Genomic DNA, 14,555 nt, shown 5'->3' with positions numbered 1-14,555 from the left:
ACCGCTGTAATTTAGGGTTAAGGATGGGAAGAATATTTGACAATTTTTTAAAAATGTGAATAACCTTTTTCTTGAGGGTCAAGAAGCCCAGATGATGATGATAAAGCAGGACTGAAGAGAATATTCTCAGTTTGGGAATTATTCCACACAAAAATTGCATATTGTTGTTATATGCAGAAAAGAACATTTTCCTGTGCAGAAATATATTTTCAAAGTAATTTTTGGTGCATAGAATACTGCTTCTTGTGGGAAACAACCATATGAGAATTTCATGCGGAATAAGCCCTGAACTGCGAAAAGCTTCAAAAATGGCAGTTATCAAAAGCTTTCTGTCAGTGAAAAGAAAAATACCCAAATTACTCGTAGGGCCCTTTGAGAATGAAATTAGTGGAGAGTTACATCTCCATTCAGGGGAGCGCCCAAGTTTATAACATGGACACCAAAACCACTTCCATAGCTGGGTTTTTGCCGTTGTTTTCTAAAAAGCACCAACCTCTCAGGCCTTAAGCCATCCAGCCCTCAATGACAAAATGGTTCCCCTAGGTTTCCCATAAGAAGCATGGGGGCATTTGGGTAAATAAAAACACCTGACTATAATGCAACCTCATGTATAAGTTGAGGGCAGGTTTTGGGGGCAAAATCATAGATTTTGATACCACCCTTGTATAAATTGAGGGTAAAACTTAGAGACATGCAACAAAGAGTCTAAAAGATGCAGCAAAGGAAAACAGTGCCAAAGAACCTACAAAATTATGGCAGTCATACCTGTTTTGGCTCACACTAAAGGCTGGATGGGAGAGAGAACAGAAGGAGATCAGTCCTTCCAGGACAGATTGCACTCCTGCCTTTCCCTAGGGCAGTGCTTCCCGACCTGTGGGTCAGGACCCCTTTGGGAGTCGAATGACCCTTTCATGGGGGTCGCCTAAGACCATTGGAAAACACCTATTTCATTACAGTTATGAAGCAGCAACAAAAATAATTTCATGGGTTCTGGTCACCATAACATGAGGAACTGTATTAAAGGGTCGTGGCATTAGGAAGGTTGGGAACCACTGCCCTAGGGGATGCTTCCCTTTTTAATAAGAGCTGAAGTATAGTATTTAATTGACCCATGGATAAGTTGACCTAGGTTTTTGGAGTCAATTTTTTGACTAAAATTTCTAGACTTATACATGAGTATATACAGTATATATATTTTCCAAAAATTGGGGGTGGTGTTTAGTGGATCTCAAAATCTGTCCTGGATCTCATGCTTTTATTTCCTTAGGGGGATATTGATTCATATCTTCCCCTTCGCTCCCACTGCCCTTGCAATCCTAAATAAACAGAAATAAGCCAAGTCCCAGCCCCAACACCATAACTATGAGGATGGAGCCCTGTCTTCACAGTTATGACTGACAATGGTGTTTCAACATCCTGTATACCTCAAAAGTGAAGATGTTTTATCCACAGGGTCTCCATAGGTTTGGGCCAACTCAAGGGCAGTAAACAATAACAAAGGTGTTATACCCTGGCATTTTGGCAATGCAACATCTTGTCTCCCCGCCAAGAGGATGAAGGGGGCACTTTATTTGGCCCATGCAGGCAGGACCAATGTCCTTGTAAACCATCCTCTGAACATGGCAGCTCCCTGGCCAAAGGACTTTGGAGGTGCTGGGAAATGCTCCCCACCACACTTTCAGCAAAGAGTCAACTGTAGAGCGCCCTTGGGGTCCTGCCACAGCTGCTTATTCCCCAACACCCTCCGACTGAGAGCATGTAGTGGATGTCATTCCCCAGTGTTCTGATCTCCCACACTTCAGACATGCTTTAAATGTGTGTGTGTGTGTGGGGGGGTGTTATTACCTACCTCAGGGGGGAAAAGTTTGGGTGGTTATGTTCAGTTATAAATGCAAACCCCTAAGATTTATGAGATCGTAAATCCATTTTCTAATCTTGTAGTTGATGAACTGGATGCTGACCTTAGTGGGGTTTGGGGAGGGGTTAGGAAGCATTGGCATTATAAAAAGGCAGCCAAATGTAACACCATTTCCCCCCTTCTGTTCTTCCAGGTCATTGGGAATGGAATGATACAAAGTGTGACAACACCCATGGCTATCTATGCAAAATTGTCAAGCCGTAAGCAGGCTTGGTGACGGGAGAGAATTTGAACTAGGGATGGAAAGAATACTCAATCATTTGCTGGCTGAAAAACAGTTGACATGATCAGGAAAAATAACTCTGTGGCAAGAATTCTGAAATTGTTTTTGTCCAGTATTTAGACATGCTCAAGTTTTGGGGTTCCTGTGCAGAAGTACACATGGGTTGTTTGCACGACAACTGTTTTGTATGTTTTAAGACCACTTAATTTTGTTGCACAAACCCAGAGGGCCAAGTAGGTTTCTAGTGTGTTTATGCAAGAGTGGTGGGTTTTGTGTGACCCCCCCCCCCCCCAAAAAAAAACCCCAAACCACCAATGTTTCCCCAGACCCCCATTTCATTATTTTTCTCATTCAGGCTTCCTGTGAGTTTTGAATAAAAATAGAGCAACCCAAAACCAGATGAATACATAAATAAATAAATATAGGTGCATGGGTTTTTGGTGTGCAAGACTGCTGTTTTCTGAGTAACAATTGTGGGTTTTGTAGAACATTGAAAGAGACCTGGTAGTACTATTGTTTTTAAAATTCCAAGAAATCGTCCATGGGTCAAACTTTATTCACATCTTTGGTGTAATACAATAAAGAAGTTCTTCTCCAAATCTGAAGAGCTTTTTGTCTTATTTAATCTATTCACAAGAATGCAACTGTGTGCTTAAAAAGAAGTGAGGCATATCCAGCTTAGTCTTTTGAACAATCGTTTATCTTTACTCCCATGGAGAACAATTAAAAAAAAACACCTCTTTCAAAAGGAAGGGTGGGAACCTGATGGGCTCCTGGGATGGAATTTGCATTTCTCTCTTTCTCCTTTACTCATCCTCCCACTGGAGCCAGGACTTTTGTGAACCCCTCCTGATGCCGCAGGGTTGCAACTCCCAGCAGTCTTCACAATTGGCTATGATGCTAGCTGCATATTCTTCAGCCCAATGGCATCTGAAACCGATGAAGCACTGCTCTCTGAGTTCTCTAGGGCAACATTTTACACTCTGTCATTTCACACTCACTTTCCTCTTAACAAACTAATTAAAGGATCCAAGGGCAAAACATAGCCTATTGCGCTTTAAATTTTTCTTCCAAAATAGAAAACGAAGTATTATTTGTAATCAATAAATTGTAACCAAAAGAAGTAATGTGGAAGATTTGTATGCCCAGGGCCTTGAATGTGCAGACCAGAATACAGAATGTTTAGGCCAGGTGACAAAGAGATTCCAACTCAACATTAGGAAGAACTTTCTGATGGTAAAAGCTTTTCAACAGCGGAAGATGCTGTCTTGGAGAGTGATGTAGGGCCGGTACCAACTGGCACAATACACCGGCTTCCCGGCGGCTTGGGGGCATGGCATCATGAAGCCACCCAAGTGACCACACAGTGGCAGGATTTGGCTCCAGTGGCACAGCGTTTAAACAGCACACATCACAGGAGCATCGAAAAACCACCACCACAGCAGCAAAGGCACCTTTTTCCAAGCACAAAAGGGAGTGGCTTTCTGCCACTTCTTTTGCTCCAGGAAAATGCTGGTTTGGGGACAAGGCGTGGGGTTGCTGCTTCAGCCTGGAGTCTCTTTCTTTTGGAGCTTTTTAAACAGAGGTTGGATGGCCATCTGTCACAGGGAGTGTTGTAATGATGTCTTCCTGCATGGCAGAATGGCATTGAACCCTTGGAAGTCTCTTCCAATTCTAGGATTTGAAGAATCTATGATTCTGATTGCAATGCTGGCTATTTGTATGCACATCCCATTGTGATGCTCACCATGGCTGCTGCCACAGTGCATCACTCACTCTGAGGCCTGAACAAGGCACTCAGCATCGATTATATGTCTGGGCACCTTGTCCAGGTCTCAGAGCAAGTGACATGCTGGGGTGGTAGCTGCATCAAGTGGCAAAGTGGGACATGTTATAAACATCTGCCCCACATCACAACAGAGGCCTCTGAATCGCCTGGGAAGATCTGGAGCTAAAAGTGAATTATAGGGTTGGGTGGGGTGGATATCCAGTGTTCGGTGCTGAATGAGATAGACATCATCCAGCCTGTTTGCACCAGAACTGGAGTTTGGGCTGTGCATTGTTGCGACTCCCTGCCAAGAGGACGGAGAGAGGACGTTTTATTTGGGCTGTGAAGACATGGTCCGGGACAGTTGAAGAAGGCAGCAGATTTTAAGAGTCCAGTATATCATCCTTCACTGAAGCTGAAATGTGTCCCAAAGGGCAGGGCAACTCTATGTTCCAAGATGCCCAGAACCATTTGTTACAAGTGCAAAGTGTAATCCTCCCACATTATTTCTCTATGTTCAGCCCAAAACTGTGGGCCATGTTTCTAGCTCAGCTATTTCAATGAGCACACTTTGCTAAGAAGCATCTCCTCCCCTCCCTGCCAAATCCTGATGTACCAGATTTGGCATTTTCAGGCTTCTCCCTCCAGCAGTTTCTGGCACAACAATCAGAAGCAAGATTCCTGCAGAGTTACTTGGGGAGCTGGGTATGTTTAGCTTGGAGGAGAGAAGGTGGAAAAGCCGATATGAAGGCGCTGTTTAAATATTTGAAAGGATGTCATATTGAAGACGCAGCAAGCTTGTTTTCTGCAGCTCCAGAGACTAGAACACAGAGCTATGTTTCCACATCTACAGGAAACGAGATTCCACTTCAACATTAGGAAAAGCTTCCTAATAGTTAGAGCTAGTCAACAGTGGAATATGCCACCAAGTAGTATGATAAAGTCTCCTTCTTTGGAGGTTTTTAAACAGAGGCAGTATGGCCATTTTTCAGTCAGATGTGCTTTGGTTGTTTATTTCTGCATGGCAGCATGGGATTGGGCCTCGTGGCTCTTGGGGCCTCTTCCAACTCTGTGATTCTGTGATTCAGTCTTTAACTGGTTGGAGGTAGTGTAAAGGTTTTAACGTGTTTTTATTTGTTTTGAACTAATATTTCAAGTGGTTTGGATTTAATGCTTTATAAAATGTTTGTATTTTAGAATGTTTTCAGCTGTCATGTTTTAATGTAAGGGGTGGGATGCTTTCAGTCTCTTATGGGAGAAAAGTAGGATCTAAATTGAATAAATATAAGTCAGTAATGACTTTATTAGTCCATTTTTCCTTCCCTTCTCATTCGTATTCATGTCCGTAGACCTTCTAAGCCCCATTTAGAAACTTATATGCATTTCCTGGTGACTTGTGGAAGGAGGAGAGTCCTGATATGTTGAGCAATTCAGTGCGATGACTGCATTCCTTGTGCATCTCCCATGCACACTCTGCAAGTGCCTGGCATTCCCCATTACTCATTTATAAATGGCCCAGGTACATGTTGCACATTGTCATCAATGAAAGTTTCCATTGATGATGGAAAGTTAAGGAGAACTAGGTGGAGGGACAGACAGGTGAGTTACTATCACCCTTTGAACAACAAAATGCACAGAGGCAATTTTAAAAGTGCTAACTTTTATTTGGCATGTGCTGATAGGCTACAGCCCACTCTGGCAGATGCAAAGAGACTACTCAATTTGACAGCCAGTGATGCACATTATTGAGTGTTAGAGGAATGTAGCAAAATACGAAAGGTACAAACTCTGGTGATTATCTGTACTGTACATTGGGCCCTTGGTATCCGCTGGGGTTTGCTTCAAGGAACCCCCCATGGATAACAAAATCCATGGATGCTCAAGTCCCATTAAATACAATGGCATAGCAAAATGGTACTTCTTATATAAAATGGAAAATCAAGGTTTGCTATTTGAAATTTATACTTTTTTGGAATATTTTCAAGCCGTGGATGTTTGAATCCATGGATAAAAAATCAGTGGATAAGGAGGGCCAACTGTATTTATTTTTATTTAATGAATGGTTTCTATCATGCCTTTCTCCTTGCAAAGGACTCAAGGCAGCTACTGTAGAGATGGAAATCTTCTCCTGCTCCTGCTCCTCCTCCTCCTCTTCTTCATCTCTTCCTCCTCCATTCTCACATGCAGCAATGAAAACTTTCAAGACTGCAAGTTTTCATGCATGTTCTTGGATTTTTTTTAAAAATGTAGCTGTGTGGATGCTTTCTTGATCTTGATATAAAAAAGCTCAAAGAACTTGTTTTCTACTGTTCCAAAGATTAGCATATAAACCAACAGACTGAAATTATAAGAAAAGAGATTCCACCTAAATATGAGGCATAACGTCTTGACTGTAAGTGCTGTTTGACATGGAACATGCTCCCTCAGAATATGGTGGAGTCTCCTTCTTTTCAACAGAGGCTGGATGGCCATCAGTCCCAGGGAGGGCTTGGATTGTGAGTTCCTGCATGGCACAATGGGGTTGGACTGAGTGACCCTTGGTATCTCTTCCAGTTCTATGATCTATGATTCTATGAGTAGAGTATGGACTCATAGTCCAGGTGCCAAAACGGAATAAAGGAAATATTAAGAGTGGGTAACCCACTGGTGAACGGTGGGTGTGCTTGTGTTCATACACTGTAGATACTCGACTATAAGTTGACCTCATATATAAACCGAGAGCAGGTTTCGCGGCCCAAATAATGGATTTTGATATGACTTGTGGATAAGTTAAGGGTAAAATTTAGCAGTATGTAACAAAGGATCTAAAGGATGAAGCAAAGGAAAGCAATGCCAAAGGACTTACAGAATTCCAGCAGGAATCATAACTGTGTGTTCACATTAAAGGCTGGATGGATGAGAGAGTAAAGGAGGATCAGTGCTTCCAGGACAGATTATACTCTTGCCTTTCACCAAGGGGTGGCTGCCTTTTCCTTTATAAGAGTTAAAGTACAGTACTTACATTGACCCAGGGATAAGTCAACTCAGGTTTTGGGGGTCAATTTCTTGACTAAGATTTCTATACTTGTACATGGGTATATACCATAAGACAAAATAACAACAACAATAAGGCATATAACACAATCTGTGCATTTGGTGGAAGGGAAAAACTTTGGGCGGATTCTTATTGGCCAATCCCAACAAGATTAGACTCACTCAATTAATGTTATTCTCCACCACCTTCTGAACTTGTCCTTTATTTATCAGTGGTCTAAATCCAACTCTTGGTCCCAAATGAAGAGAGACATTGAATTAATCAAATGGTACAAAATCCATTTTGCATTACCTCTTTTCAACTACAACAAAATGGCTGCCTCTTTAGCTGCTGGGAAGCATTTATATCTAACATAGGAATCATGTTCCATGGGAGTATTGGCCCATCTAGCAACATGTTTCTTTTTCTTTCTGCTCTCTTTTCAGATGCAAATGGGGACAGAATCCTGGTTTCACTTTTCCCTTTTGGGGCTCCTGTTTATCTCGTTCTTCCCACAAGGTACGTTCTAGCTGGTCTGGTACGTTCTAGCTGGTTGGAACCAGCGCAGTCTTAGTTAATATAAGCTGGCTCAATGGAACTTGAAAAGTTTGCTTCTTGGAGTACAATTATGAAAATTTCCAGTGCTGGCAGGGGCTTTCTGGGACTTGCAGTTCAAAAAGTAGCTTTTCTAAGGAACAAACCCTTCTAAAACATGGCCACATAGCCCGAAAATCCCTAAAAAACTATGGATGCGGACCATGAAAGCCTTCAACTTCACATTCCCTATGTGCCTTTGCAGATGGACAATCACTTCCACCTCTTTCTTGGTGGCCTGTAGGCTGTCTCTTCTTTCCTCAGGACACCCCCCCAATAAATCCACACATGCAGGGATCTTTTCGTTTAATTGTACTGATCCCTTAGAGATGTTGTCCAGCAGGGTTGAAGAAATGGAGAACTGAGTCCTAGGAACATGGAGTTGGTGATGGAGACCCCATTCATATCTCCTTGCAGTGAAGCAGAGTAGATCACCTTGAGTGCACCATCTCCAATAAAGGTGGTAATACTTGTAGTAGGGATATCAAGTGGCCAGTTGCCTAGCCATGCCTCAAGGTCTCAGGTATAGCTGCTGGGGGGAAAAGGAGCTAAAAGCCTAAGGGACAACAGGCTGGGGGAGAAAATGCAGAGGGGGTGGCAGGAGCTCTGCAAGAAAGGTAACAGTGGCAACAGCAGGGGAGGAGGATAGCTATCCTTAAATATCTGATGCCATGTAGAAGATAGAGCACGCTTGTTTTCTGATGCTCCAGAGACTAGAACATGAACCATAAGGCTCAAATTACAAGAAAACAGATTCCATCTAAATATTAGGAAGGACTTCTTGACTGTCAGATCTGTTTGATAGTGGAATATGGACGTCCTTGGAGTGTGGTGGAGTCTCCTTCACTGAAGGTCTTTAAGGAGAGGCTGGATGGCCATCTTCGAGAGTGTTTGAATTGTGTATTGCCACATGGCAGGGTTGGACTAGGTGGCCCTTGTGGCACCTTCCAAATCTGAAGATCCTCTGTTTCTAAAAAATTGATTCAATGGGTCTAGTCTAGTTGAGGCTAACCAACGGGGTTCTAGCCATCATGTTAGTTTTCAAATTCATAGGTGATAGTAAGACTGAAAGAGCTGCAAACAAACAAGAATGGGAGAAGAAGGGCATCTGGAGGTTGAGTAACTGTCAGATTAACAATTTGTAAAATGCAGATGGGGCAGATTATTTTGGATTGGTACATCACTAATCCACATCCCAAGTAAAGATCTTGAAAGCTCTATAAAACTTAATCCACAAAACAATGATACCATTATTATTTTCTTTCCCTGTAACAGGAAATCAAGGAATCAAGTGTCAGAGTGGCTGGTTCCAACATGACAGAAATTGCTACGGATATTTCCCAGAACGGCTAAATTGGAACCATGCAGAGGTATGTTATTGTAATGCGTGTCCATTGGAGTGGACAACAGGATGGGGGCCTTCAAACCAATCTCTTGTTTCAGGTTGGTGAGTGTCCTGAAAGACATACTTTTGTGATTCAACAGAGCAGGCATTTGGGAAAGCAAGTCAGAATAGGTTCAGACACAGAAGGTTTGTAAGAGCAGAAGCATGATCTGAACCCAGGGTCTGAGCAAGAAAGGCAGTTCAGGAAAGGTTCCTAGCCAAGCAAGAAGTCACTGAAAAGAATAATTCAAGGAACAGACTGAAGGTCTGGAAACAAGAGAACAGAACATATTGCACAGTTCATGGTAGAGATAATGGATCTCATGCGGCGCAAAGATACCTCGGCTGGGCTAATTTTTCCTATCGTTAATTGCCACCAAGTCATATTTGACTTATGCCGACCCTACAAATGGGAGTCCTCCAGGAGTCCTTGTTATGAAGAACCCTGCTCAGTTTGTGCAAACTCAGGGCAGTCGTGGCTTCCTTGACCAAGTCTATCCATCTTAGATGCAGTCTTCTTGTTTTCCTATTGCCATGCTGTCTACCTTACCAAGCATTATTGTATTTTCTAATGTTGTCTAATGATATATCCAAAACATGACAGCCTGAGTTTGGTCATTTTGGCTTCTAGGGAGAGTTCATTCATCTTTGCTGGGGGAGGAATGGCAGCGGAAGGAAGCTGGGTTCCCTGGGGTGAGGCCCTCTTCCCCATCGGTGCCCCCATCTCAGGAGCTCCATGGGGTGGCACCATGAGTTACCACACTAGGTGACACCAAGCCTAGTGATGCCACTGTTTCTGGGATGCTTGTGTGGATGAAGGTGGGGTATTTTCACACATTTTCATGCATTTGGTGGGCTTTCTAAATTTCTTAGAGACACAAATTGTCCAAAATCACACTGTGTTTTTTTAATTCTGCAATTGGAGGCCTTTTGGGACCTGGAGTGGCTTCAGAGGTAACAAACGTGGAGTAGAGGGGCTTTACTCATTCCTACCACAGATATTATCACATATATTATGAAGGACTGCTCCTCATAATGTTCATCTATCAATAGAGCAGAGATGTCAGGACAAAAGAATTGGAAGTATCAGAAGGATACACCAGGAGATTCAAGGATCAAGTTCTCTTTACTTGCTCTCCTCCTTTTCTGTTGGGTAAAACTTCTCTTTGTTTTTGGTCTGATTCAGATAGAATGCATGTCTTACGGAAGAAACAGTCATCTTGCATCTATCCTCCATGACCGAGAAATGGATGCTGTGGCAGTTGGACTTACAACCTTCTTTAAACTTAATGGGCCTGTCTGGATCGGGCTGTACAACATAGGGACTATGCGTGTAAGCATTGAGATGAACTTTACTTTGCTTTGCTTTCCTTGCACAGGGTCTGTATAGAATATTTTTGTATAGAAATTTCTGTCTGAAATGGAAAAGGAGGAGCAGTCACATTAGGGTTGTCTTCAAGGAAAGAAAAGTTCCACCATTCCCAAGTCTCATGGCCTAGTCATGAGTGGCCTACTTTTTTCACTTGACACATTATGTACCCAGCTTCATGCCTCAAAGTATGCCAACTAATTTGAAGAAGAAGAAAAAGAAGAAGAAGAAGAAGAAGAAGAAGAAGAAGAAGATCCAGCGATATGGCAATCCATTTTCCAAAGGGATGTAGGAGTCATAGTAGACCACAAGCTGAACATGAGTCAACAGTGTGATACAGCAGCTAAAAAAGTCAATGCAATTCTGGGTTGTATCAACAGGAGTGTTGTGTCTAGATCAAGAGAAGTAAAAGTATCCATCTATTCTGCTTTGGTCAGACCTCTCCTTGAGTACTGTGTCCAGTTCTGTTCACCACAATTCAAGAAGAATGTGGGCAACTCCAGAGGAGGGCAACCAAAATGGTGAAAGGTCTGGCAGGCCTTATGAGGAGCAACTTAGGGAGCTGGGGATGTTTAGAATCATAGAGTTGGAAGAGACCCCAAGGGCCACCCAGTCCTACCCCATTCTGCCATGCAGGAAATCTCAGTCAAAGCATCCCTGACAGATGGCCATCCAGCTTCTGTTTAAAGACCTCCAAATAGGGAAACTCCACCGTACTCCGAGGGAGGATCTTCCACTGCCTAACAGCTCTTACTGTCAAGAGGTTCTTCCTAATGTTTAGGTGGAATCTCTTTGCCTGGAGCTTGCATCCATTGCGCCACGTCCTGTTCTCTGGAGCAGCAGAAAACAAGCTTGCTCCCTCAATATGACACCCCTTCAAATATTTAAACAGAGCTATCATATCACCTCTTAACCTTCATGATAGCCATGTTTAAATACGTGAAAGGATGTCACACTGAGGATGGAGCAAACATGTTTTCTTCTGCTCCAGAAACTGGAATATGGAGCAATGGATGTGAACTACAAGAAACCTTAGGAAGAACTTCCTGACAGGAAGAACTGTTCAGTATTTGTGAATACTTCTATTAACAACAATGCAAAAACCTATTAATATAAACATTTCTGGTTTGTCACCCAGTTTAGAGACCTTCTGTGTGTAAAGGTAGATGCCCTACATGCCCTTTTAGTAAGAGCTGTTTGACCATGGAAGATGCTGCCTTGGAAGGTGGAGGAGTCCCCTTCTTTGGAGATTTTAAAGCAGAGGCTGGATGGCTATCTGTCATGGATGGTTTGATTGTGAGTTCTTGTAGAAGAACGAGGTTGGACTGGATGGCCCTTGGGGACTTTTCCAGCTCCATGATTCTATAAATCTATAACCCTTTCAGAAAATGCCACCATTGGAACATTTCCATACAACCATTTCCAGTCTATTAACAAACGGGGTTTCTCCTAGCAGGGAAAGAATAGTTTAGAAAATATTCCAAATGGTGGGAAATAAAATGTGTCCAGTATTAATGAGAAGAATCTTGGAGTGCTGAGATTCCTCACATGTCCAAATTTAGTGCCTGTGTTGTTTTTCCAAGGAGTAAATTGCAATTTTCAGTGCAGGAAAGAAGATTTGCAGATTCTGTACACAATAAGTCCCGAGCTGTGAATAGTGGTTAAAAAGATTCTTCGTAGAGGGAAGATCATTGCTAAAATCACTTGATACCTTCTTCAAGAATGAGATTTAGTGAGGGAGGGCCTTCTATTGCCTTTTTACAAACCCCCTGCCCCCTGAATGTTTATTGCATCAAGGAGAAAATGATGGTGGTGGTGATGGTGGTGATGCTGATGCTGATGATGGGCCTTTATCACTTCCATGCTTCTGATATAAATGACCTCCTTTGCCTATTTGCTTGAAATGAAGCGGAGAGTGGAGAAATGCTAAATGTGACTACTCTCATTTACGATTTAGTTCTCAGAGATCCCGATAAAGATCCTGAGTCTCAGTACAATTTCCAAATGCCATTCAGATGTTCTCTTCAGATTGCTACAGCTGGGAAGGTGGGAACAAGTGGCGGTTCTACCTCACCCTTAGAAGGTCACTGTTGCTTTTTCTGTCTTTACAGTGGAAAAATTGGAGGTGGATAGACATGGCTGCATTCGACTACCTGCCTTGGGGATATAGTGGATACAAGAGGTTGAAGGGCAAAGGGGACTGCGGAGCAATGCCTCATTGGAGTGAGCAAGTGATTCCACCATAGACATGAAGGATCTGAGATGCTGGATTCTATCAAGAACCTTCTTTGTTTTGTCATGAAGCTAATGGAGAACCTTTTGCTCCAGTCATTGTGATTGGTGCCTTGTCCTCCTTTGCAGCTAGAATAATAGAATTGTAGAATCATAGAGTTGGAAAAGACCACAAGGGCCATCTAATACCCTGACATGCAGGAACTCGCAACCTAAACACCCCAGATAGATGGCCCTCCAAAGAAGGAGACTCCACCACAGTCTCCAAGGGAGTGTATTCCACTCTCCAACAGCCCTTACTGTCAGGAAGTTCTTCCGACTGTTTAGGTGGAATCTCTTTTTCCTGCAGCTTGTATCCATTGCTCTGAGTCCTATTCTCTGGAGCAACAGAAAACAAGCTTGCTCCCTCCTGAATATGACATCCCTTCAAATATTTAAACAGGGCTGTCATACCACCTCTTAGCCTTCTCTTCTCCAGGATAAACATCCCCAGCTCCCTAGGTCTCTCCTCATAGGGCTTCATGGTTTCCAGACCTTTCACCATTTTAGTCACCTTCCTTTAGACACACTCCAGTTTCCCAACATCCTTTTTGAATTGTGGTGCCCAGAACTGGACACAGGACTATTCCAGGTGAGGCCTGACCAAAACAGAATAGAGTGGCACTATTACTTCTCTTGATCTAGAGACTATACTTCTATTGATGCAGCCTTGAATCGCATTGGCCTTTTTAACTGCCACTTCACACTGTTGACTCATGTTCAACTTGTGGTCTAGTAGGACTCCTAGATCCCTTTCACACACATAAGTCTCCTTAAGCCAGGTGTCCCCCATCCTATATCTATGCATTTCATTTTTTCGCCTGAAGTGCAGTACTTTACATTTCTCCGTGTTGGATTTCATTTTGTTAGCTTTGGCCCAGCTTTCTAATCTGTTAAGATCATTTTGAAATTTGATCCTTTCCTCTGGAGTATTAGCTACTCCTCCTAATTTGGTCTCATCTGCAAATTAGGACATATGGTTGCCCCTTGCAGTGCAGATTAGACCACTGTTTATCACAAAACAATGGCATTATGAAAATAAAACAAAATGCCTCTTTTCTCTTATCTTTTTTCTAGATCTCCGGGCATGGAAACTTATGAACTGTCGAATGGCTCAAGCCTATCTCTGTAAAATGACCATGCTATGAGTGGTCAAGGGACCAGCTCCTTAAAGAGATGTTACCACCCGCCCAGGGCTCTTCAGCGGCCATGAGAGTCCATGTCCTTCAGCTTCCTATGTTCTAGGGCTATAGCCCCATAGTGCATCTATGGTCCAGACATTTCTCATTACTGAACTGTGATGCCAATAATAATAATAATAAAAATCTCTCTCCTGTTTCACTTGGATCCTGACTCCTTTAATTCATCCACAGGAATGCCATTCTTGGTTTTTCAAAAGTTCAGACATATCTAGCTGAGTATTCCTGACTATGTCTCTAACCTTTGTCCTTTCTCTCACGAAGAACATTGGAAAAATATATTTGGGAAGGAATCTGAGGATGCATCTGCACTGCAGAAATAATGCAGTTTGACACCACTTTAACTGCCATAGCTGCACCCTACAGAATCCTGGGATTTGTGGTTTTGTGAGGCAACAGCATTCTTTGGCAGAGGAGGCTAAGAACCCTGTAAATCCCAGGATTCTATAGGCTGCAGTTACATCTGTTGAAGTGGCATCAAACTGAATTATTTCTGCCATATCAATGCACCTTGACTGTGCCATCGAATTTATAATTCTCTGCCTTGCCTTCAGCTATCATCCCTTTCAACCACAGTGGGATTATGGTCATGGTGATCATGATCATATTTATTTATTTGTTTGTTTATTGGCATACATGTACATGGTGCTTTACAAACAGCTGCAAAATAAAACATTTATATACTATTCAGTCATATAAAATACTAAAATGCAACATTAAAATATAGTTTTAAAAAACCCACACACGCAGAGACATAGTGCAAAATGAACCAAAATTGGCAGTACCTGATAATCGAATACACTGAAAATATAAAGC

The 14,555-nt window shown here is 42.5% G+C and overlaps 1 protein-coding gene across 1 annotated transcript; it reads left to right on the top strand.

Annotated features, from left to right (window-relative positions):
- The first annotated feature begins 6,280 nt into the window (after nucleotides 1–6,280).
- On the top strand, nucleotides 6,281–13,688 carry LOC149311538 (regenerating islet-derived protein 4-like). The gene is made up of 6 exons (XM_089526577.1): nucleotides 6,281–6,301; nucleotides 7,369–7,441; nucleotides 8,792–8,886; nucleotides 10,087–10,233; nucleotides 12,381–12,492; nucleotides 13,618–13,688. Exons 1-6 carry the CDS (start codon nucleotides 6,281–6,283, stop codon nucleotides 13,686–13,688), a joined length of 519 nt encoding a protein of 172 aa, XP_089382703.1.
- Nucleotides 13,689–14,555: the final 867 nt, after the last annotated feature.

This window comes from Sceloporus occidentalis, unplaced genomic scaffold (assembly GCF_023333645.1).
Source record: "Sceloporus occidentalis isolate IW3139 unplaced genomic scaffold, rSceOcc1.0.p SCAF_5, whole genome shotgun sequence".
NCBI classification, from domain to species: domain Eukaryota; kingdom Metazoa; phylum Chordata; class Lepidosauria; order Squamata; family Phrynosomatidae; genus Sceloporus; species Sceloporus occidentalis.
This window is presented reverse-complemented; position numbering and strand designations above follow the sequence as displayed.